Source organism: Notothenia rossii (genome assembly GCF_949606895.1).
Source record: "Notothenia rossii genome assembly, chromosome: 4".
Taxonomy (NCBI): Eukaryota; Metazoa; Chordata; class Actinopteri; order Perciformes; family Nototheniidae; genus Notothenia; species Notothenia rossii.
In genome coordinates this window covers 86,088,375-86,115,342 of record NC_136902.1, presented here as the reverse complement: position 1 = coordinate 86,115,342, position 26,968 = coordinate 86,088,375, and the positions used below count along the sequence as shown (strand labels likewise).

The window sequence follows — 26,968 nt, the reverse complement described above, 5'->3', positions numbered from 1 at the left end:
GAGAGAGAGAGAGAGAGAGAGAGAGAGAGAGAGAGAGAGAGAGAGAATTCAGAAAAAAATCAAGTGTTAGGTATGTGGGAGCAAAGCAGGAAAAACTCTACCATTCATGGCATTTGAACGCATCAGAGTTTCAGTAATTGTGAGCAAGAAACATTGTACTTTGGCTAAGGGGCGGGACATCTCTAAGCGGTTGACCAATCACATCAGAGCAGGCCAGCTAACCAATCAGAGCAGACCGGGCTCTGGTTTCAGACAGAGGGTGAAAAGAGGTTCCTTTTTTACATTAAAGGTCCCATGTCATGGCCATTTCTACTGATCATAATTCCATTGTTGAGGTATACTAACATAGAGCTCCTGCCCCCCCCCCCCCCCCCCCCCTCCCTCTGAGCCCATTGTGCTCTGATTGGTCTCTGACTGGAGGCTCTGCTGTCTGCTCTGCTGATCAGACAGGCTTCCGTGTCTGCGATACATAGAGAACAAGCTAAACTCATCCTGAGCACACACAAACACTCACAGCCGAAGTAAAAACAATAAGTGTGGCTTGATATTGAGTAAGAAAAAGGTTTATAACGCTGTGAGCCTGGGTCTGCGGAGAGCATTTCTCTGCGATCCCAACGTAGTAGTCCGAAAAACGTTTACCCATTTAAACAGTCGTGGTAGATACCTTGTTTGTTTGGACCAGCAGGAGATGTGGGTACACAACCTGTAAGTATTCATTGTTGTTTGTGTATTTATGATGTTTAAAACAAAGTAGGAACAGCATCGTTCTTCAGTGCCCTACGCTGTACATATCCGGCATGAATCGCTGAAAGGTTTGGGAAGCTTTGTTTTCGTGAAAGGCTGGCAGAGCGGCCATAGCTCTGGGCGTGGCTACTTGGTATCCCTACGTAGCGATACCCAGGAAGTAAACATTGGAAAATGAGAAATCTCCAACGAGGCGTTTTGGGGAGGTATTTTCTGTGTTAGAGTTTTACTCGCTACAGGGTGTACTTTAAGGGGTTTTGACTCTGCAGACCGTTTACATGCAGAAAAACCTTCATAACACACGAGGGGACGGGTAATAACCGGAAAAGCATGACATGGGACCTTTAAAGCATGGAAACAAATCTTAAAGGAGACCTTTCCTGCTCATTTTCAGGATCATGTTTTTATTTTGTGCCTCTACCGTGACATATGTGGCATACACAGATATGTGAGAAGTGTACATTAACTGTAGGGAGAAAGAAGGAAGGAGAGAGGAGACATTGTTGATAGACAGAACAAACCAGTAGGAACTGTCAGTACACTTTAGCAGACAGCCTTTTCTTCAGAAGCCCAGACAGGTTTGCTTTAGACTCCCAGAGTAAATGAGCAGCTTCTGCATGAGTTGCTGAAACTGAGGATCAGATTTTCAATGTGTAGCGCACGCTCCTTGAAAACATACTGCAGGCTCGGCAGAAGGTGCTTCAGATGGTGCTGGCGAGAGTGGCTTTATGAAATTCCACAATATGACGGACAAAAGGCTCACAAGTGGGGATTTTCAGGCAGCAAAAACATTCTGTGGCTTTCTGTACTCGGCTTTCTGATTGAGGCATCTCATTTCCACCTGCATTGATAGATTCTACAACCTTCACGTTTTCCTGGGGTCAAATTTGACTTAATGTGTTATTCAAATGTAAAGCATCTGTGGTTTATACTATTTAGACTTTTTTTTTATTCAGCACTTGGGTGTCAATTAGGTCTATTGACCATTGATTTAAAAAAGAAAAAGGAATATATTTGTAGTTCCGTTTTGGATTGAAGTTGGTTGAGAAGGCTTACCACAGAACTGGGTCATCATTTTTTATACTATATTAATCCTAAACTGTAAAAATGTGCATGGTCAACGGGAAGACAACACGAGTTAAAGCACTACATAACACGTTTCTCTGGATTTAGCATAAGAAGAGCTTGGCAATATGATTCAAATGGATGGTTTCTGATAAATGTTTCATTAAACAATGATATTTTGATAAAAGGGTCTTTCTAGCGGGAGTGTCCGTCATTGAAAGATTTCAAAAAAGTGCACAACAAAAGCATGAAGTTGCACATCACAAGTGTGTCAGCAACTCAACTATACTGTATAATGAAATATTGAGCATCGTAATTAAATAATCATGAAGGCGCAGCGGCTGTGCTGGAGTGGAAGTATAGAAAGAAACACGAGAAGCATGGCAGCCAAACAAACATGTGCAGGAAAAGCAAACTGTCTTTTCAAGAAGCCTACAACTAAGCACACACTTCTCACTCTGACACACCTGTACTTCATGCCCGTGTGTTTCCCCGTGGACTCCTTGAGAGAGATGTGGCGGGGGGCGAAGGATCCGAAGCTGCGGGCGATGATGGCCACGGTGCGGAACTTGGCCCGGGCTTGGTTCACCACGTTGGGGCTGGTGGCGCTCTGCTTGCCGTGGTCTCCTCCATTCCCCCTCTTCAGGTTGTGGTCCGTGCATGCGATGGACACCTGCATGGCTGAGCTTTAGTCGTGTGGGGGGGGGGGGGGAGAGCAGAGCCCGAGACGAAGGAAGTACAAATGGGACCACGGAGGAGGGGAGATGAAGTCTGGTGGTGGAGGTCTTCGTGTAAAAAGGTAAAGTATTAATGGCACAGGAGAGGAGACAAAGTCAGGTGGTGGAGGTCTTTGAGTGAAAGGAAGGAAAAGTGAAAATGACTTAGAAGGAAAGAAGGCAAAGTCTGGTGGTGGAGGTCTTTGTTTTTAAATGTCTTGATTCAGCGTCTCGTCCTCTTCAAAGTCAGTCTTAAGGTTCGGCAGTTTGCAGTTATTTCTTGAAGATCGATTAACTCTTTAGTTCCTCGCTTCCAGAAGCAGTCTCTCCATTTGCATCACTTTGTTCTAAAGCTGCAAAATATTTCTTTGTCCTCTCATTTAAAGACTTTCCTTTGTAGAGGAGATGAAGGCAGGGGAACAGATCAACCATCAAAAGCATGAGAAGAACAAAAGACTCCTCTGTTCTTTCAGGGATCCCCCAATTTATTTCCCTTTCGCGGCTCCTGTGTCCTGTTCGCTGATGCAGAGCTCGGGGGATTTTTTTCTCAGCTGCAGAATCACAAACGGAGCAGCTGGGGAGAGCAGAGGGATGCAGTGAGAGAGAGAGAGAGGGAGGGAGGGAGGGAGATAGAGAGAGAGATGGAGAGAGAGAGAGAGGGAGCGAGAGAAAGATGCATCCCAGGCTCTCCCTGCATGCTCTGTGGGAGGAGAGGGAGGAGAGGATAGCGAACGAGAGAGAGGGGGGAGTGAGGGAGGAGGAGACAGGGTCAGAAAAGGGATAAGGAGACAAGGCAGAGAGGAAGCAATGAGAGGAGTCACGCACCTGCAATCAGCACTTTTTCGGCGTCTTGTCACTTCATCTCCTCTCCTCTTCTTCAGTTTCTTCCTCTTCTGTCTGCCGTATAAGCCAACCCGGTATCACGGCAAGACGTGAACATGTGACGATTTACCATGCTGGGAGACGTGAAGATGACACGATTTCGTCCCTTCAAACGTGACAGTTACACGGTATTGTTAACACGGCCCAAATACCCGGAAATGCCAAGCACGAAATACTTTAATGTAAATTTAAATGTGAAGGAATGTGTGTATAACAAAATACATTGGTCATAAAAAATACCGGAAACTGACGTGGGCAAGATCCTCAGCTCGGTGATTCGATGGTTTAGCCGCAATGCACGTTGGGAAATGGTGTTTATGTGATGTGAAATCCGAAAACATTTTAAAAATAAAATAATACTTTATTCAGAGTGTGCTTGCTTTTCTCTTTGAAGTCATCACATAACAGCATTGTAATATACGGTTCGGCTGCATTAAATGTTACATATCTGCCGTAGTTCTCTATTTATAGAGCCTTGATGAGAAGACTTCTAGACAAACAGGAAGAACTGCCGCCAAAACTGAAAACGTGACGTGGATCATAAATATATCAGCAATTAAACAACATCTTACATTTCTTTTCGTACAATACGTCTCCTTGCAGTATCAACACTAATTCGGCTGACTTTTATATTTGATCCAATTGGTAGATAGGCCGTATTTACACCATAACGGTGCACAGCTGATAGAAAGGTACACCTGGTGGTTGAAGCACGTTATTGAATTTTATTATTTGTATTATAAGATCAAGTACTTAACGTCTAATATATTGCTTTCCTGCAATGTTAACTATGTTTAAGGCTGATATATTTATGATCCACGTTTTCAGTTTTGGCGGCAGTTATTCCTGTTTGTCTAGAAGTCTTCTCATCAAGGCTCTATGAATAGAGAACTACGGCAGATATGCAATATTTAATGCAGCCGAACCGTGTATTACTATGCCGTTATGTGATGACTTTCAAAGACAAAAGCAAGCACACTCTGAATAAAGTATATATATATATTTTTTAAATGTTTTCGGATTTCACATTGCATAGACACCACATCCCAACGTGCATTGCGGCTAAATCATCGAATCACCGAGCTGAGGATCTTGCCTACGTCTGTTTCCGGTATTTTTTATGACGGATGTATTTTGTTATACACACAGTCCTTCACATTTACATTTACATTAAAGTATTTCGTGAGGCCTTCTAAAATGTTTTTAAATATAACTACGGTTCTAGTTGAAGAGTTTGTAAATGAACATGAAGCCAAGTTGTTGCCTGGCAACGCAATCGCACAACGTCACGTCCGTTAATTCCACAACCGCACACATGGATTAACATCGAATTAATACATTAATGTAGCCTTTGTTTCAGCTAAAAGAGGTGTCGACCAGCTGGGGCAACAAGAAAAATCGGCGAAATCGAGTGTGACTATTAAAATTTTTATTATTATTATATTAATATTGACGATAACAACCGACCATCGTGGTACAGCATTTGCTTGGCATTTCCGGGTATTTGGGCCATGTTAACAATACCGTGTAACTGTCACGTTTGAAGGGACAAAATCTTGACATCTTCACGTCTCCCAGCATGGTAAATCGTCACATGTTCACGTCTTGCCGTGATACCGGGTTGGTATAAGCGTGTCACTAATGTGCATGTGCCCCAGTTTCACCCCCCTTGTCTCACCCCTCTCCCCTCTTCTCTTCTGAGTCTCCCTCGCTCTCCGGTATTTGTTCTCTTTCCAGATGTTTGGATGCTCTTGTCTTGTTTTGATATTTCCTGTTTTTCTTTTTGATTTTCTCAGCAGTGCAGATACTTTAGCTGACAGCGCACCTTCAGGGATCTGAGAGGAACGTAGCGCAACACACACTCTCTCTTTCACTCAGTCACGCCCACTATCTCTCTCTGTAGCTCCCACTACTTGTCTCACCTGTCAACTATATTTCAAGGTTTCATCCTTTCTAATATAATCCATCCACCCCTTTATTCCCTCTGCGTTTGACACACTATTCTCACAATGTTTGATTTTCTGGAACAGTACACAAGTAACAAATGTGTTTTGGCTCCGTGTCCTTCAGCTGTTAAATCCTGCAAAAATAACTAAGAAACCTTTTGGTTCTTTGCTTTAAAATTCAATGGCTTTAAAGAGAACATCTTCTGGTAGTTTTCAGTTTCATATCTGTATTTAGTTTCTCTACTGTGAAATGTTTGCTTCCTTTAATGTTGAAAAAGCTCCTTATTTTTCTCATACTGCCTGTGCTGCAGCACCTCTTTTCACCCTCTGTCTGAAACCAGAGCCCAGTCTGCTCTGATTGGCTAGCTGGCCGGCTCTGTTGTGATTGGTCAACCGTTTAATCAAGTACAATTTGTTGGACATTAGTCAATAGAAGCCTGAGTGTTCCATAGTGACCAACCAACAATGGCATTCTTTGTTTTTCCCCAGTATTTGTCCGTCTATTTTCTGGAATAGTCCACAAGAAACAATATCAGAGCTGTTAAAGGTGGGGTATGTGATTTTGGAGGAACCAGCTCAAGTGCGCAACCGGAAAAAATCTGCCTCTTCCTTCAGACTTCCTTACAGAGTCCCTCCTCCAACACACACGAACGCGCACATGACCAATGAGGGCACGAGATAAGTTTGTGCACAGATGGAAGGCTGACAGACAGGTAGGCCATCCAGTTATTTTAGCCGGGCCGGCTCAGATGATTGGTCGTGCTTTTTACAGCGACACGGCTTCCACAGATGTATTTATTGTCAAAGCATTTAATGTATTCATTGCTATCGGGATGTTAAGAGCATTCCATGGAATATAACAAAAAATGTTTTTGAAATAAATTACATTTTTAAATCCTCCCAAAATAACTGACAAAACGTTTGGAATTCACTATAAAAAGAAAGCATGTCTACTGTGAAAGGTACATTTAATTAGTCTTATTTTGTGCATGTTTCTTTAAAAAGAATATATGTTAAAATTACTACTAGTTACAAAAAAATGTAATTAGTAACTTAATCTGAGAATCACAATATAAAAGTATTTCTTTTTAAAAAATGAAACCTGGTATAGTGTTTATTTTATGTAAGGGAATACAGTCACCTTTATCCTGATTACGTGATCCCATTACATGTAATCCATTACTTCCAAAGCCTGATGTGAACACATACATAGATCATCATTATGCAGCAGCTACAGTACGTGCAAGTAAAAAACATATATTTGCTGACATTAAAGTCATTTTTTTCCCTTAATCCCCTCACGCACTGTAAAAACAACCCCCACAGGCAGCTACAAATCAAAGCAACAAGAGGAGGATGGATGAGATGGGGGAGGTGTGCAGAGATTGAAATCAAGAGAAAGGAAAACAGTGAAAGCAGCCGGAGAGCAGTAAGAGCTGAGGATAGAGACTTAATGCTGCTGTAATGCTGATAAAAGCATACACGTGTCTACCTGTGTGTGTGTGTGTGTGTGTGTGTGTGTGTGTGTGTGTGTGTGTGTGTGTGTGTGTGTGTGTGTGTGTGTGTGTGTGTGTGTGTGTGTGTGTGTGGTGTGTGTGTGTGTGTGTACACAGAGGAAGGTGTTAATGTTGTGTGCTTTACAGTTTTTATATAAGGGGTGTGAAGTGGAGGTAAATGGAGCATTATGCTGCAGGGTGTGTGTGTGTGTGTGTGTGTGTGTGTGTGTGTGTGTGTGTGTGTGTGTGTGTGTGTGTGTGTGTGTGTGTGTGTGTGTGTGTGTGTGTGTGTGTGTGTGTGTGTGTGTGTGTGTGTGTGTGTGTGTGTGTGTGTGTGTGTGTGTGTGTGTGTGTGTGTGTGTGTGTGTGTTTATACATTAAACTGATTTGACAAGATAATCAAACCATATTTCTAGACAAAACATTGAAATAGTTTGTGTTAGGCATCTACATTGTCAGCAGATGCTTTTACTGTAACAGCTCATAATTGTCTAACATCAACACATCATTTAAAGAATCTGAATGGAAGAGGATATTGACACTGCAACACTAGCACCTGTTTTTTTTCACATCTGGTCCTGTTGGTGTCAGGCACAGAGCCAAGCAAATAAATATACATTACATGGAAAATATGTATTTTCATCACTTCATACAATGTGAGTCACATGCACATCTGTTTGTTAGTTCCATACAATCATTCTCGGTATTGTTTTGAATGATTAGAATATAATAGTTTGAGGTCAAATAAATATATGATAGACTCAACCACGTTACAAACCTCAATACAAATGGCTGCTGCTGCTAAATGACCTTGTCGCTCTGGAGTCACCCAATGAGAGTCTTGTGGAGTACAGAGACTAACCGAGGCCAGAACTGCCTGGCTGCTGCTGCTAAATGACCTTGTCGCTCTGGAGTCACTCAATGAGAGTCTTGTGGAGTACAGAGACTAACCGAGGCCAGAACTGGCTGTTGAGGCAATTCATTAAATCTAACTGTGACTGAACTGCAGTGTGTTTTTTCACGGCTATATTTCATCTATTTAATTTCAACAGCACAAAGGCTCAATCTTGCAATGAGCCTTCTAATCAGCTTTCATCTATGCCCCTCTATAAACCACTCAACAAAAACAGAGACTTTAACAAGAACGTACAGGACATCCGATTGTTTGTAATGCAATATACAGTACAGTGTTGTTTCGAAAAACAATTTCAGTCCTCTAGAAATGAACTCTTCATATAATCTCAAGCCCTCCTGTCCAATACTTCCCCCTTTATTGCCAAGATGTACAAAGTCTCAAATCAATTTCAAACCTAAAAGAAAAGCTGTACTCGAGCAGCTCACTCGAGACTGATTGCGTCCCACTCCTCAGGGGAACAGCAGATTCCCAACCACATGGAATTGAAGCCGGGTTTAATCATCTTTCCTCTAATGAGGAGATGAAACGTGCCGAGTGAAAAAGGGCTGTGGTTGCAAAGTGTGTTACTGTCCTGGAGCAACACATCCATCCATCAGTGTCAGAAGCCGCCGGATGAAATGTGTGTGTTGTCACATTTCTTACAATAGTGCGTGCCTTGATGCAGGTAGAAAAAAAAGTCTGTTCACATTGTCTTTTCCATTAACCAGTCTTTAAACACTGTCAGAGCCTATACTGTGCTCCTGTTAGTGTTTACTTCCTGTCGGTCTTCCTCTGCTGTGAATCACTGCTTCCACGACATATAATTACCATATCGTGCTAAGTGTGTGAAGGATGTGCGCAGCTATAAACTCTAGTTAATGAAACTAAGTCAGAGTCAGTGAACACTGGTGAATTTTAAAACAGCGGTTGCTATCAATAATCTGCTAAACCTCACCATACCAACCATTAGCTGCCTTTAGCTTAGCGGTGGTGACGTGAAGTCATGTGACTGTGATGTGGTTCCTTTATAGCCTAACATTAGCTTTTTATTTATGAAAAAGATCTTAAAGTGTTTTTGTGAATACATTTCCTTTACATATTGGGGTTTCCGGCTCTGCCTCGTAAAACTCAAAACTAATGCAGCAGTTATCCTGATAAAGATGTGTTTCATGCCGTTATGATAATTATGCCCCTATTAGTATGAATTCAGGTTATACATATCTGATGCCCCTTTCATAATCATTCTGATAACTATGTTTTGTTTTCCCTGCAACCGCCCCAAAAGAAACAAGTGAGGACACAATCATAACTCTTAATGGGTAACGACTGTGCCCTACTTCTGCACCTGTGTGTGTGTGTGTGTGTGTTTGTGTGTGTGTGTGTGTGTGTGTGTGTGTGTGTGTGTGTGTGTGTGTGTGTGTGTGTGTGTGTGTGTGTGTGTGTGTGTGTGTGTGTGTGTGTGTTTTGTTTTCTACTTCATTCTGGGTCGTGAGCTTCGTCAGCAAAAAGCCCACAACACACTACATATTGTAATCCCCAAGAGATCCCCCACACTTTGTTTGTATGTCTGTTTGTTTGTAAAAAGTGTGACATTTTTAGGGCTTTTTCCCTTTACCTTCATCTACTACTAAATGATAAACAGGATGGGGGGGAGAGGGGACACCATGCAGCAAAAGCCAAGGGTCATACTCAAACCAGGGCTAACGGGATTCTCTTTGAACACATTTTTTTTATGATGTAAACATGCAAGCATAAAATACAAAAGGGGACAAATTGCATGTCGTGGTGCTGCTTGTGCTGTTTTTGTCCCAAGAAAAATATATTAAGTAATGTGAAAATAGCAGAGGTCCGTATAACTGCCAGACAGGTATGGGCCTTTCCTACTCATCCAAAAACAAATGTAATATGACTTTATGTACCTTTCACTGCTTTGAAACGTATTACATTTTGTTTTAAATATATACATTTAGATTTTTACACGGTAGACTTGTGCTGTGTCTCCATTGGCGAACTTCTGTATATGCTATTTTGATTGATTAACTGTATGCTACAATGCAAAGTAGGGCAAATTTGGTGAACTCCGAGTGCCTGGATGGTGCTTTTAAAACGTAAAAAAATTGATTGTCGAACGCTTCTCACCCGCCGCCACCGCAATTGCTACAATCAATACAGAACTATACATTTAAAGTTATAAAAGTGGTTTATGTTATGCCTAATGCACTCACAACTATATTAGTGTAAACAAATAAGCCACTGTTTATTGTATTTGGTTAATTGAGCAGTATCACTGCTAGCTAGCATATTTACATTATATGGGATTTGCTCTTTGCTCACCACAAAATCGGGTCCAGAGCATCGCGGTAAAAACAACTAGTTAGGTTTTGTGTATATGGTTAGCTTTCATGCTAGTGTGCCGCTTAGCACAGCTGTCATCTGATGCAATCCTGGTCGAATTTGAAATCATTTTGAACTTAGAGCAGCGTTATGCGACAACTTCGAACGGTGAGCGACTCCGAGGGTAACGCTTCTGCCAAATTTTCCGGCACAGCTCTCTCCATAGAAACATAACATCAGTGAAGGCAGCTTTAGGAACATCATTCCATAAGAAAATGTCACCCATGATAACTGTGTACTGTAGCTCACAACATATACACACAGTGATTACATACTGTAAAGTCAAGCCGCCGTCTGTGCCTCTGCTCAATGCCATGACGTGAGTTGACAGGCCTAACACTGAATCAGTTGTGGCAGCTGTAGTGCGGGGTGTTAACAGTGAGGCTTGATGCTGAGGAGCCAATCTGACAAACCAAAACTGTGCAATCAGCAAAACAAGACAAGAAGAGACTTGGTTTTCAACTCCGGTAAAAACAACATGACCCTTGTTGGGGTTGCAAGAAGTTTTTTCAACATCTTAAAACTTTCAGAGCGACCAACCCATGGAGAGTCGGAGCTCTAGAAAGCTTCTCCAGGTGAAACATTTATATTTCATAACATTCATAGGACGTTAATAGTTTAAAGAAGCCGTAAATAATTAGGTACAAATATTGTTAAGAGCCTATACTGGATGTTTCTCAATGTCGAGGACGCTTGCTTGGTAGCACATGTCTTCCGAGTCACTTGCTTCAGAAGCGAGGCAAGAATCCTTCCTAGCCTCGGAAAACGAAGAGTGGTGGAACAGGCTGACAGGTGTGCAGGTGTACGTCATATGCGAGGCCCCGCTTTAAATGGAGCGCGATTTCCGCCAAAGATTTGGAAATTGGTCCGTGCGCAAAGCATTGTGGGGATTTTAAGACCGCGGAGTCTAGACATGTGCAGCCTCGAAATTTCTCGCGACAAAGTAAGCCGGGCTCGGTAGAATTCCAAGTATCCTGGACATTGGAACAGTCCTTCGGCGGCACTCTATGGCGTAGTATGCTTGAAATAGTGGCTCTGGAGCAGCCTTCCTCGACATTGAGAAACAGCCACTGTATTCCTGTTAGTGTTTACTTCCTGTCTGTCTTCTTCTGTTGTTCCCTTTAGTGTTTACTTCCTGTCTGTCTTCTGTTGATTTCTCTGACGTCCAGCTCTCTGTCTTTCCACTTCTTTCTTTCACTTGTTCTCTTTTTCTTTTCCTTGCTGGGGACAATTTAGCCATCATGAATTTTGATCTTCACAAATAAAAAAAAGATTCAAAAAAGTTTTGTCCACAGCTGACATTAAATTGAACGGACTTCTTTCTGCGGATTGATATGAGTGCACAAAGTCCCTCGTTCCTCCTTATCAACGTTCTACACTCCTTACCAACGGTCTGTTAGCGAAAAATAACAACCTCTGGAATGTCCAAATAGACCAATCAGAATCGAGTATTCAACTAGGTAATGTAATCGGGCACTATATCATGATCACGGTTTAAAAAACAACAATGACAATCTCCCTGAAACAGGAAACAAAGCTGTCTCCATGAGTGTAATTTTTGCCGATTTAGGCATCCACCTCGTCCAAACAACATCCCCCTAACTTCTCTTTTTTATATCTAATCTAATAATATTTACTGCCAAAAGCATGTTGTTTTGCTCAAATGAATGATGCTGTCATTCTCACATTGGGTGTGCACAAACAGTGTTTAAATCCCATCCAGTACTCAAGGCCAAAAGACATAACACTGTTTTAGACCCCTGGAGAGGCTGGGAATAATCTGCTTTCCAAAAAACAGCTTAAAGTGCAAAAATAATTATTTCCCTATACACCAGTTTAGTGTTCAGTCTTTAACACTCTGTTGCTCCAAATCATCTAAAAGATTCCTGATAGAATACAAAATGAGACTGCTTTACCTCGTTCACAGGAAACTATTTAACTTCTCCTCACCAGATAAATTCTAACTGTGACTATTAAATATTGTTTTTAAAAGGAGTGAAACACGTTTAAAAAAAGAAATTACACAACTATGTGTATTTGAGGAGAAAACATAATTACATAAAAGTCTTTTAGAAGAGCACAAGCACAATTCAGCCTGTTGTTTCCGAGGGAAATTTAAACGTATCATGAAACCCACGTATACACAGAGAATCTTTACATGCTACCAGCCATATCTCAGGTCACAGGTCGAGGGGCAGAAAGACAAAGAAAGAGGGACCGTATCCTGTTTCATTAGTCAATCATATCCATTAAATTCCATAGGAGCAGCCTTTTCATTTCACCCCTCAAAGCAGACAGCCTAATCACGATAAAGAAAGATGGTAACTTTCTTATGTCTGCTTTTTTAAACTGTAGTATGCGCTCATATGTTTCATGTTAGGCTACTGCCTGAATATGCTTAACAAAAGGCAGGTTTTCCGATAAATAAAACAATTTTTGATCCTAAATATCTTGGTTTCTTCTTTTCTAAGGTCACATATTCTGTTGTCTTGCGAAATACACCTGAGTAAAAAACATCTTAATGATGTTTTGTTTTTTTATTTATTTATTTGCATTGCTTTTGATAGAGATAATCCAAAAGAACTTTAAGAAACCCGGTTATATTACTTGAAGCATTTACATGTAACTTGTTCGTGTAACAGAATACATTTGTTAGAGTAAGCCTCCACGGTCGTGACATTTTGACCTTTATTGTCTTCAGCAGCTCTCCTGAGCCTAATAACTGTCTGTAATCTAACACTCCTCTGAGAACAATGTCTAATGGATCGACTAAATGGATACACTGGGGATTATGAAGCAGTGGTGACCTCTGTGTGTGGTGTGTGGTGTGTGTGTGTGTGTGTGTGTGTGTGTGTGTGTGTGTGTGTGTGTGTGTGTGTGTGTGTGTGTGTGTGTGTGTGTGTGTGTGTGTGTGTGTGTGTGTGTGTGTGTGTGTGTGTGTGTGTGTGTGTGTGTGTGTGAATCTTCAGTTGAACTTGTTCGCAGTAGAGGGATCAATATTTCTACATATTACTAGAAAGTCTCTATTGCTTTGGCATGATTAGGGCACTTAATCCGAGATCAACAAGCTAACCAATCAGAGCAGACTGGGCTCTGGTTTCAGACAGAGGGTGAAAAGAGGTGCTGTAGCACAGGCAGTATGAGAAACACAAAGAGCTTTTTGAACCTTAAAGCATGGAAACTTGTCACAGTAGAGACACTAAATACTAATATGAAGAACCTGAAAATGATCATTATATCTCTGTAAGTATCATTTGTTGCAATGTTGGAGGAGCTTGAGACAAAAGATTTTCATAACCAAAACTATGAGAAACTTATTTGGGATTTTAGCCTTTGCAGACCATTTACATGTACAACAACCTATTGAAACACGGGAAAGGGAAAACCCTAAACGCATAATAAGGCCCCTAAAACATAGAAGTTAAATCTCTTCACCTCCTGCACTTGTTCTGTGTATTTTCAAAGGTAAGTATTGTAATTGACTTGTGGCGGCAAATACAAGAAAAACGAAAAAAATAAGGTGAGTCAAATGCAATTTTGAAGCTCAGAGATTGGTCATTAAAATCACATTACAACCCACCTAGGCCAACATGTGCTTCAGTGAAAGAGACGGATGGAGGAGGGGGTTCTTGTTGGAGACCCCGCTCATATATATCTTCATGTTCTGCTTCATGATTGACGTTAGCATGACCTCAGGGCCAAGGCTAATCACTGCAATACGCTCAGGGCTGTCATATCCTTGACCCTGCTTCAATGTGTAAAACACTTAGACGATAGAAATGACAAAGGAATAAATCCCCGGGACTTATGTACGACATTCAGTTCATGCACAAATTTCACAATCACACAAGGCCCTGCTAATATTCAATAACTGCAAAGGAAATTAAATCCACACACGCTCCTTATGAGCTCTCCCCAAGATGATTGCGATCCATTATATAACATTGCAATATGCTGCTACTGCTTGTAGTGTACATTTGCCATAGAAAGGTACTGAAATGGTAAATACAATTTATTCTGTAGAATAATTTATGTATATGCATATCTGCAGGCTGAAAATATTTTTATTCTCTTACATAAAATACGGCAGTAAATATCCTACGGTGAATTTAAATCTAAATGAGACCAGAGTGATACTGAACGTTGAGATTATTTCTGCTATGATCCAAAATCCAATGGAAAATCCCATAGCATTTTTTAACACTGTATATCTTTCTAGTTGTATGTATACAGTGTATTTATTCTATTTTTAGCTCATGCATTTCCTTGTTAAGAGGCTGCTGTTTCCAAAATTGGAATTAAGAAAGTATTTTATATCTAATCTAATAGACTTAATTCCAAAGTGCTTTAAAACACACTGAAATACGTTGCATATTATAAACCTTACACTCATTAGTTTTCTTTATATCCCCAGGTTTGTCACCATGGCAATCTCCGTGTGAAGAGCCACATATGCTGTAAGTACCATATGTCTGAACAGAAATGTTTTGCAGTAAATAAAAGCAAAAAGGACCTTGCTAAAATGTGCCAGCAAGCAAGTCACTGTGCTTCCCACTTCTTTAGAAGAGCATCATGTAGTGCTTTGTTGGCCTAGAGAGTGAGTGTGTGTGCGCGTGTGCGTGCGTGTGCGTTTGCGTGTGCGTGTGCGTGTGTGTGTGTGTGTCTCAAGTCATAGCCATTCAAGGTCACGGCTGTAAATATGAGTGAGGGAGTTTCTCTCCCACACACTCCCCCCCTGCCTGAAACGCAGAGTCCTTTGTTTACTTCAGGAACATAGTGACCTCACTATGGAACACTTGTGCTTCTATTGGCTAGCGCTCCAACACATTGTACGTGATAGGCTAAGGGGCGGGACATATCTAAACGCTTGACCAATCGCAACAGAGCCGGTCAGCTAACCAATCAGAGCAGACTGGGCTCTGGTTTCAGACAGAGGGTGAAAAGAGGTGCTGCAGCACAGGCAGTATGAGAGAAATAAAGAGCTTTTTGAACATTAAAGCATGAAAACATGTCCCAGTCGAGGAACTAAAGACTAATATGAAACCTGAAAATGAACTGAATGTCGTCTCTAAATGATGGATCTACAAAATAACTTCTGAGAACAAAGTTGCACGGAAGAACTTTTTCCGAAACCTTTCTCCTTTGCACCTTAATGCGTGACATAATAAGGTTGTGCAAACTTTGCACCACGTAATAAGCACCGCCCACACCACCTGCACCACAATTAGCTGTTTGTTGCAGAGAGCAGTGTTCCTGGCTGCTAGAGTCTCATGATATGGACACTCGATAGTGAAGAGTGGTATCAACGAGAGGGAATCGTCATCTCAGTAATAACATTGCTATGGAAACGGTATGGAGGCGTTGTGTGTGGGAAATAGCAGCAATAAAATAACACCAGGCAGGAGAAAAGGATGCCAGATGGCAACCAGGAAGCATCTGGAGGAGCAAATACACATACCGGTTACCTTGGAGAAGAGAAGTATGCAACACAATCAAACTGGATGTTGAAGACACTTCGATCCGATGTAGAAGGACCATTGTTTTATAATAAAAGCTCAAATGTTTGTCATTAGGAGTTAACAGTAATCCTAAAATAGCTTTTAACAGGAAACACATGTAAGACACAATAGGATTATAGTAGATTGTTTACCTTAAGCATTTGTAATTGTAGGTACCACCATGTTTCTTTAGTTTGAAGCTGTCACATTGGAAGAACAGAAAAAAAAGCTGAAATTCAAAAGATTCCTCAACAATGAGAAACCATTACTTACGAGTGTAGCAACAGACGCACGCACACACAGAGTAGATGAGTCAGTCAGTGTAATGACAATAGAAAATACTTTAATTGCAGTTACAGTCCATTGATCTATTTCTGTATTAATATTGTAAGTATTTGTAAACCGTTTCATATTTTCAATGACAATGTTAAGCAATTCTTTTTGCTATTCCCTTAAAAAGGCAACTACAGTATGATTAAAGTATGGCTTAATATATATCAGACAAAACAAACTGAAGTGATGGTCTCCACACTGCAAATGTGTCTTATTTTTAAATTATATATTTTTTTAATTGAGTCAGGCCCAATGAGTTACATTATACGGTATATTTTTCCCCCTTTTTTTTTTTCCGCCCCCCACCCTCCCGGTCCTACATAGTAAATAAATAAATAAATATATAGGTAAAAAGAAAGTAATGTAAAAAAAAAGAAATAAAGAATAATAACAATAATACATATACCTATATACTCACATATATACACACACATATATATATATATATATATATATATATGTACATACATACATCCATACCCATACATTTACATACACACACATAATAAAAAGATTATAATAATTATAATAATTGTTTAAACACATACATTCAGAGTCACCCCTTCCTTCTTAACTTAGTGTCTTAAGTTCAGCTATGTAGGCTATCGCAGAGCCCCAGACAGATTCAAATATTTCTGGTGGTGAGCCCCTCAGGTCATATTTAATCTTCTCCAAGTTCAGATACAACATAAGATCTTTAAGCCATAGAGATGCTTTAGGTGCTAACGAGGATTTCCATTCTAGTAGTATTCTTCTACGTGTTAATAGAGATGCAAAGGCTATACTGTCCTTAGTTTTCCTCCTCATCGTTCGGTGGCCAGGTAGTGCTCCAAAATGTCTGCACACGGTGTCAATACCACATCCAAGGCCTCAGCAAGGTGTTTGAAACTGCTTGTCCAAATTAGTCTTGAAACCCTGATAATAGGACTTCATACTGATAAGAGGGGGAACGAAAAAGGTAGCATAACATTGGTATTCATTGTTTGATTTGGATAGAAATGGCATGTGCCGGAGTATTGTCCGATATTAAAGCATGCCTAGGGAGAGCTGGCTGCTCGGAAGTGAAGTTGGTGCATTACAGGGTCACGGCACATAAACCAGCAGAAAGAGACTTGTTGGTTGAGCATCGACCTGGGGACGAGGAAGATGGAGACAGATCTGATGTCTGACAAACTGAAGGATTTTTCAAAGTATTTGGCCAGAAAAATGACAATGACATTGCAAAAAGTACCTAGAGACGTGTTACCACTTTATGCCACTGTCAGTGCTGACAAACACACAGGGACTCCACCAAAAGAGAGCACACATATGGAGCCTATTCTCCTCTGAGTGTTTTTGAAGAATTTAACAGATGGTGTGTGTGTGTGTGTGTGTGTGTGTGTGTGTGTGTGTGTGTGTGTGTGTGTGTGTGTGTGTGTGTGTGTGTGTGTGTGTGTGTGTGTGTGTGTGTGTGTGTGTGTGTGAGAAATATTTTGTGTATGTGTGTGTGTGTAAGAAATCATTTGTGTGTGTGTAAGAAATCATTTGTGTGTGTGTGTATGTGTGTGTGTGTGTGTGTGTGTGTGTGTGTGTGTGTGTGTGTGTGTGTGTGTGTGTGTGTGTGTGTGTGAAATCATTTGTGTGTGTGTGTGTGTGTGTGTGTGTGTGTGTGTGTGTGTGTGTGTGTGTAAGTGCAATCATGTCCACGTTCTCCCACATCAGCATTTCAGCGTGTGCCAGATGAAGAGAGAAAGAGGTTCACCTGCCAGCTCTGACGAGTTCGTCACTTTGTTCATTGGATTGTCTCAAACAACTGTGTCTCGTCTAATGTGCATCTCCCTCCGCTTTAATTTCATGCTCTAATTATCTGATGATTGATAACTCACTGAGTTTGTTTCATACTTTTCATTTACATCACTCTCTCCTGCATGGACACATTACACTTGAGCTTGAGTGAAGGCGTGTGCGGTCTTTGATTTGTTTCTAAACCTACAGAATTGATCTTGAAATCTAATTGAAATGTGAAAAGCACTTAAAAGCCTCTCTGGTAAACCCCCTGCAGGTAGTTTTAATTATTTAGGCGAATTAGACCTTTCTGAAGACTGCGTGGGTGTGTTTATATTGAGCATGATTACCATCTCCATCAATCTCCTGTCACATTTAGATATGTTAGCTTAGTGCACTATATTTATATATATCAAAGCGTCTTTGGGTCTAGAAAAGCGCTATATAAATCCCATTTATTATTATTATTATTATATTTACGTTGTGGTGTTATATTCCTATTTATTGTTACAAAGGGAACAACTTAGGTTTTACTGTAAGGGAGCAGGATTTCTACATATTATTAATGTGTTTTAGTTTAGAAGCCTGGACTAAGGCCTGTTGTTTACACAAGGAGAAGAGATTTTTGTTCTCAAGCATAAAAACATCAGTAAATACCCCACATGTGAATATACAATATATACTCTGTGTCATAAAACGGTGGTTGATAATAAGCGACTAAATGAAACGACTAAACCTCATCACGCCAAACATTAGCCGTCTTTAGGTTAGCGGTGGGGAGGTGAGTTAGTTGATTTAGTTTGTTCATGGCCATCGTTCGATATTTACCTACTGAACAAAACCTGTACGTATCATGTATGCCTGTTTGCCACAGCGCTTATTTTTGGCAATATTTAAAAATCGAAGGAAACCTTTGTTTTCTTCCGTAACATAGTGACATCACTACAGAACACTCGCGCTTCCATTGGTTAGCGCTCCAACACATTGTACGGCATATAGGCTAAGAGGCGGGACATCTCTAAGCGGTTGACAAAGCCGGCCAGCTAACCAATCAGAGCAGACTGGGCTCTGGTTTCAGACAGAGGGTGAAAAAAGGCACAGGCAGTATGAGAAAAGTAAAGAGCTTTTTGAACATTAAAGCATGGAGACATGTCGCAGTAGAGGAACAAAATACTGATATGAACCTGAAAATGTGCATAATAGGGCCTCTTTAATAGACTTGCATCTTACACAAGACCACTTGAAAATAATGGAAAAAGTTGATGCGGTCGTAACAAAGAGTGCTTTTTATATCATGCTCGACTTGGTCTGTGACCATCATCAAAGTGAGAGAACAATGGGGGATTCCCAAAAATATAATAAAAGGTTGTGTGTGTGTGTGTGTGTGTGTGTGTGTGTGTGTGTGTGTGTGTGTGTGTGTGTGTGTGTGTGTGTGTGTGTGTGTGTGTGTGTGTGTGTGTGTGTGTGTGTGTGTGTGTGTTGATTTATGCGGGCGTGTGTGAGCACTTAGTGTGAAATGATCTACACACGAGGGAGTTCCCATCACTCGTTTTTGCTGACAGGGAATTTCGAGCCATTATATAATCTGTTCAACACATTCGGCAAGATTTATTGAGTGTGAAAAAGGTGAGATTGTTTCCATCAGTATCTGTTCCTGCAGGGGAGTTTAAATCCTTGTATATAGCGTAATGCTGCAATGAAACTGAGACAGACTACACAGCAGTTAACCAACAATAAAAACACATTTTATTCGACCGTTCTGTACGGTTAAGGATTATATATAGCATGTTTCATACACAGGAGCCTTATAATACTCAAAATTGAGTGGTCAACAACACTAAATCCAGTTGAATCACAAAAATGTAGACACCGAATCAGGACAGTGTTAAAAAATTAAAATAAATCCAATGCAACACTATATTATGTATTTTAATGGAACATTACATTTTTAGCATTGATCCAAGAGGAATAGTTAACATGATACAAAATGTGCACTTCTATATCTTCTTATCTATGCGATATTATACATTTTTCTTCACAAAGCCTATCTTGTGATACTTCTGTAAACATTGTTAAGCTTATTCCGTAACGCTGTTGTGTATCAAAGGAAATTAACAAGAGATCACACATCGCTGCTGCATTGTCCTGAAGCCACTAAAAAACACAACTGTCCATTCACTTTAAATGTTACGCATTTGCTTGTCCAGTATTTAAACATAAGATTATCGCCTATGTCACTGCATTTATTGCACTGTTTTAATGGACAAACACTGCAGTAAAGTCTACACTAGGGGTGTGTGTTATGGTGGAAATACTTCATATTCCACTCTGTCCCTTGTTCGCTCACCTTGTTTCTCTAAATAGGCCTTGGAGACCGCAGTATATTACATTTTCTTAACAACACATCCACATTCTCTCGTTCTCACACACACACACACACACACACACACACACACACACACACACACACACACACACACACACACACACACACACACACACACACACACACACACACACACACACACACACACACACACACACACACACACACACACACACACACACACACACACACACACACACACACACACACACACACACACACACACACACACACACACACACAGCACTTTCCTTCTATTACAATATGTTGAGACACACACACACACACACACACACACACACACACACACACACACACACACACACACACAGCACTTTCCTTCTATTACAATATGTTGAGACACACACACACACACACACACACAAACACACTGGACAAAACTGGTAAAAAGTGCTGATCCGATGAAGCATAAACTCTGTCTGCGTCAGTGTATCCGCTCAGCGTACAGCGGAGATATACGGTGACACTAAAACTGAGAGTCCATTCTGGAGCATGACTGTGCAAAAACCTAGATGATGACGGGACACAATTACTGACCAAACGAGTGTGGAGGACACAAAAAGAGATCGGATGATAGAAAGGGAGAATGGATAAAGAAAGAAAGACAGATAGAAAGCTCAGGGCAGATTGGTTTTGGAGTGAAAAGGAGGTCATTTTTCATGGCATATAATATTGCCCCCTCTAAAGCTGTGGTTTTTAAAGGTCTCTGCATCCAGTGGGTGACACTCCTACTGATTCAATCGCTGCATGAGCACTGCAGCAGCTCTTAAAGCAACACAGTATTTCTCTTCTCCTGCCACTGGTTCTCTGGGAAGCTGCTCTGAATCACCGCCATCAGCCGGAAACTGGCTTTTGTTTTTGAGCTGTAGTCAATAAACAAAAAGAGGAAATAGAGCCGTAAAAATATATCAAATTCTGCACAGATGTCTACATTATTCTGCTACTGTAGCTTGAGTTAAGCTTTGAGAACATGACACAAAGGAAGAAGAAGTATGGGTGAAAAAAAACACATTAAAAAAACACACACAGTATCCCAAAGCTTTTGTATCCCTAATCAAATATGCATTTATACAGTATGTACGAGAATATTCCTGAGTACTTCAATATGTAGTTCAAAAGTTAAATCACAGGCTAATTTTCTTACAACTTCCCAATCATCAGGTCTCCATCCCATCTCACTTGCAGAGGATGATTATCCATCGGATTTAGGGGTAGCAAATTATGGAATGGCCAGACTTCCCCCAAATACTGTCCCACTATAAAACTATCTGCCGTTTTAAAACTGTATTCCTTTTTCCGAATACGTATATACTCATACACTTTTCACAACCACATGTCCTGTTTTTTTTCTTATACGTCACTATTGAATTCATAAGAGAGGCACACTCAGTTGAAATCTTTGAATGACAGCTGAAAAGGTTTTGAATTAGTTTTTCTACATGCCCTTTAATAGTTTTTTTCATCATGTTTGTAATTCTTACCATTTCAGACATGCATGTATTTATATATTTTGTCATTTTATTATATTTATGCATTTCATCTTCCTTCCTTTTATTAAGAGGGTTATCTGTTGTGAATTTTTGTACATAAATATTGGACTATATCAATATAAATTGTTACCTGATATGGACATTTAAATGTGTGCAAAACAACAAATTAACTACTAAGTCACAGCAACGGCAGGTCCACGGCTCCCCCTAGTGATGAAACCACCTAATGGCACTTTAAAACAACTTACAGGACATCTCTCCGGCTCTCACTGCAACACACACACACACACACACACACACACACACACACACACACACACACACACACACACACACACACACACACACACACACACACACACACACACACACACACACACACACACACACACACACACACACACACACACACACACACACACACAGCAAGATGGTGAGAAGAAAATAGTCCCGTCCCACATCCCCTCCTTACAAACCCACCTATTAGTGAACAGGCCTGGGGTTTACAGGTAACATGATTATGTAATCAGGACACCAGAAAGAAAAATCTGATTTCTTGTACGTTTCTAAGAAGTATGGAACTTTAGCAGAATTACATTTAAAAACTAAAAAGAGCAGATAGTGTTTGTCGTAAAAGGATCAGATGTTATTTCTTCTCTGTAAGCCGTACTGTAGGCTAATACTTCAAATGTGAATCTATACGCCTACTGCCTGAATCTGCTTTATGGTTCTCACTTTCTTTGGTTCATTTGTTCTGTTTTTCATTCAGTAGGTGAACCTATATGTTAATCAAATAGTGTGTGTGAGCTGAACTGTGTGTATGAAACTAAAATGGAGCATTTTCTGTGGGCTCATATTTTATTTCTGCTTTTTTAAACTGTAGTATGTTCTCATGTGTTTCTTTGTTGTTGTTTCTGAATATGCTGAATGAAGGAAGGTTTCCCTTTAAATAAAATGATTTTTTATCCTAAATATCTTGGTTTCTTCTTCTCTAAGTTGTTCTGTCTTACATAATACACTTCAGTAAAAAACATCCGTTTGATATTTCATTTCTCTTGGATTTATCTGCATCGCATTTGATATTGCGTTAATCCAAAAGCAACAGAAAGTAATCAGGTTACATTACTTTTATATTGTGATACTCAGATTAGATTACTTTTTTATATGTAACTATTATAATAGATTACACTTTTAGAGTAACCCCCCCCCCCCCCCCCCCCCCCTAACCCTTAGTGAGTCCCTGTGGGGATTTATAACTGAGTTACATGAATATGTGCTCAGACAGACTGCATCATTAAGAAACTTTGGATCTGGCTAAAGCCTTCCAAGTCACCTTGAAAATCAGCTAATAGTTTCATTAAAAAGACAAGTGTGTTAAAGCTGGCACGACTCCTTTCCTTTTACATAAAGAAGTGTGGGAAAGTAAGATGAAGCTGCACCGGGGGGTTATCCTCAGACGACCTCAGAGAGACACAAGGACAGCGCTGCCTCTTAAATAACCGCTTATCAGCCCTCATCAATAATGGACAGATACCAAGAGAGGGTGACTTAAAGAGCAGAGCGGGGAGAGACAAAGACACATTCATGTCCTAATAGACGGTGTTTTGTTCCTCTTATCACAGTCTGTGCCCAACTAATGAAAAGTTGAAACACTAAAAAACGAAATAGAGAAGAGAAGAACCAAAGAAACAATCTATAGGCCGTGCAATTGCAATTTTAGCATTATTAAAGAGGCCCAGTTCTGCTTTTAGGGGTGTTCACTTTCCTGTTGTGTGTTATTTAGGTTTTTGTTGCATCTAAATGGTCTTCAGTGTTTACCCTAGGATGGAGTCATAGCAGCGGTGCTAAGGCACCTGGAATGTTTTAGTGTGTGCGAAGTGTGCCCCGCCAATTTGTTTCTATGTGCAGGACAAGAAAGGTTCTTCAGGCCTAGTACCAGGGCCGGTTCTAGACAATTTGCTGCCCTAGGCGAGATTTTAGGCGAGATTTTATATATAAAGAATAAATGAAAAATCTCTACAAAAGACAAATAGACTACAAAAACAGAAACGCTGCGCCGCCGCTATTTGTATATAGGGGAAACACTGGTCTTCAAAGGCATAATGACATCACTATGTAACATTTGCGCTTCTGTTGGCTAGTGCTCCAAAACATTTTATGTGAAATCTCAGAGCTGTTGAATTTGTGTTGCTTAAACACCATGACTTTCAAACAAGCAAGAATAAGTAATAATGTAAATGTTTACCTTAGCCGATTAGGGATACAAATAATTGTGAACGCAAAATACAAAAATAAGGACAATTTTCCCCACCTTCTGTTCTGAGGATATTTATTCACCAAATGTCTTTCTATGTGTAAAGAATATATGTTTGTATTTTTCTAAAACATACGGTCATTTCTGAAGCCGAGAGCGTTTCAGGGAGTGATCCAGAAATTATAACATCACTCTGATAGCTAGTGCTGTGTGAGTGAGTGAGTGAGTGAGTGAGTGAGTGAGTGAGTGAGTGAGTGAGTGAGTGAGTGAGTGTGTGTGTGTGTGTGTGTTTCTCAATGTCGAGTAAGGATGCTCCAGAGCCACTATTTCAAGCATACTACGTCATCGAGTGCTGCCGAAGGACTGTTCCAATGTCCAGCATACTTGGAATTCTAACGAGGCCGGCGTACTTTGTAGCGAGAAATTTCGAGGCTGCACATGTGTAGACTCCGCGGTCTTAAAATCCCCACAATGCTTTGCGCACGGACCAATTTCCAAATCTTTGGCGGAAATCGCACTCCATTTAAAGCGGGGCCTCGCATATGACGCACACCGGCACACCTGTTAGCATGTTCCACAATTCTTTGTTTTCCGAGGCTAGGAAGGATTCTTGCCTCGCTTCTGAAGCAAGTGACTCGGAAGACATGTGCTACCAAGCAAGCGTCCTCGACATTGAGAAACACCCTGAGTTATAGCGATGCATCCCGTTGAGTTTCCAGGATGTGGGTTTATTTGTTAATGAGAGTTGTTAAGAGCATGCATTAGCTCCCCCATTAACCTCTAATGAACTGGTCATTTGTGTGTGTGTGTCACATTAAGAAGCAGTTTATCACTTGTTAAGACCAATATAGAAACGGCCTTGACAAAGAAAAGGCAGTGTCAGAAGTAATGGAGGTCAAAAGGGCAAAATAGCGCCGCTCAGTTGAAGGTATTTGTCCCCAAGAAACACAATCAAGGAGGTAAATAAATGCCATGTTTGTTTATGAAATGCCTCAAACATCAGGTGCAAAAATCTATACAAGAAAAGAAACTTGCCTCCCAAATGTAGGCTTAGACATTTTTTTGGAAGAGGTAAGAGAAGACTAAGCGACTTGGTCGTTAAAGAAATCTATAAAAGTGAGAAAGAGCAGGCAGTGCACACAATAATCAATCAGTAAGATGGATAAGAAGAGAGTAATTAACTTAAAGGATTCCTGTCCGAGCAGTTCATCCTGTTCATCCTGCTTTAAACTGACCATATAGATAAATAAAAACTGCTGTAATTGGTATTCAACTCACGTTTCAGGGATTTACAGGTCAGGACATAATTCAATTTCTGTCTCCAAATTTTGGACGTTTGTCTTTTCAGTGATTTATTATAGACTGTATATTGAAAACCAAAAGTAAAAGTCAATAGAAATGAAACCTATTTTAACCTAAAACAATGATGCTACAACTGCAATGCGTTAATTTATTTAATGAGTCAGTATTTTTTAAGGGTTATTCCTTTTTTTGGTCATGTTTCATGATGTGGGAGCACATGGTATATACACTATGGAAGGCTATATAAATACAAATGTGAAAGATGTTTGTAATACTTTTGCTTGGTGGTGATTAGTAAACTATCGAGCAGTGTAACAATAAGGCCACAGATTCACATTAGAAATAAGCAATCTGCAAAGCTTAGCAAAGGCACTGAGTACAGGTTAGTGTAATAATGCAATATAACAAAAAGATGATCTTCAAATCAAAAACTAGCAGTGCATGTTTCAAACACATGACTGTGACCTAAGATCTTCATTGTCATAACTACACTGTAGCTATGCACAAATGACAATAAAAAAAGCCTTGAAACTTAAAACGTATACACATCAGCGTAAGTACTCATTTAACAACACAACTTTGATTTAAAAGATATAGGAAACACAGGCTACAAACAAACCATATTAAACAGGGTATAAATGACACTAAAAACTAAAACTGGAGACAATCTTAAAGTGGACCTATTATGCTATATTGGAAAAAATATATTGTAGGGCCATACCTATACAAAACATGTCTGTGAAGTTTTTTGCTTAAAATACCAAACAGATCACCCATTGTAGCCATGCCTCATACTGCTCATACCCCTCTTTTGCAGCCCTATTAGAGAAACGCGGATTCTGGGTCCTTAGCTTGAAAAAAAAAGAAGAGGAGGCGGAGCTAATGCCTGATAAAAATTCTACCGGAGATACAGTTAAATTCAGCTGTGATAAAACGCCATCCTGTTCTAAACCACATCAAGGATTATTTCTGAAACAGTATGGAGCTCAAATGCTTTTTCTCTTGCAGGTTTATAGGTGAGTTCCTTTTTTTATTTCCTGCTTTTAAAACACATGTGCTCTCCAGTACAGGTTAGCTCTGAGTATTAGCGAGGCTTGCTAATGTAAACAAAGACGAGATTATGTCCAAAACATGTCAGGCATTGTTTCTGATAGCAACTTTCTGTGGGTCCACCATCCGAAATTACGTAATATCGGCAGCAAATCTGTATCCGCTCGTTGTACCCATGGTTGTACCCCCGTTTTTAAAAGTTTTGGGTACGGAGGAAAAGAGAGAAAGGGTTTTATTTTCTGACGCTGCGTGAGTTCCTCGACGCACGGGACACACATTTATGTATAAAATAAATCAAAAAGTGCATTTTGCATGATAGGTAATGATGTAACTTTTAAATCAGGCTACATGTCTCTGCTCAAAGACACTCAAAATAACAGCTTTGAACAGTGTTCAGAAAAGCATGCACTTGACCCAAGTAACTAGCAGGTAACCACAGCAGCAACACACATCACATTTAAGCAGTACATCCACAGAAACAGCACAGAGATATGATAATATGGACAGTTAATGACAACAATATATAATGGTGTATTTGACTCACGCTGTTTGAAGAAGGCGCCATTCGGGGTCTTAAAATGTCCCTCTGCACTCGTTAATGGGACGATAACAAGCAGGTTATGACTCGACGTCCTTTCATTTAAACATTGTCCGTTCACAGTGTACTAGAAGTGGTTTAACATTGAGAAACTTACATGGTTTTGTTTTTAATGCTAATCAACGGATTTAAAT

The 26,968-nt window shown here is 40.2% G+C and overlaps 1 protein-coding gene across 4 annotated transcripts in view; it reads right to left on the bottom strand.

Annotated features, from left to right (window-relative positions):
• kcnab1a (potassium voltage-gated channel subfamily A regulatory beta subunit 1a) overlaps positions 1 to 26,968 on the bottom strand; it is a 120,828-nt gene that overhangs the window by 76,320 nt on the left and 17,540 nt on the right. Inside the window, exon 1 of one of the 4 annotated variants that reach the window (XM_079679274.1) lies at positions 3,351 to 3,374. The exons of 2 other annotated variants lie outside the window; for them this stretch is intronic. Coding sequence is in view for 1 of the 2 variants with exons in the window: in XM_079679273.1 (XP_079535399.1) it covers positions 2,277 to 2,488 (212 nt within the window). In the remaining variant the exon portion in view is untranslated. Of the gene's footprint in view, positions 1 to 2,276; positions 3,225 to 3,350; positions 3,375 to 26,968 lie in introns of those variants that run through there. One more of the 4 variants, XM_079679273.1, reaches the window with a different exon arrangement.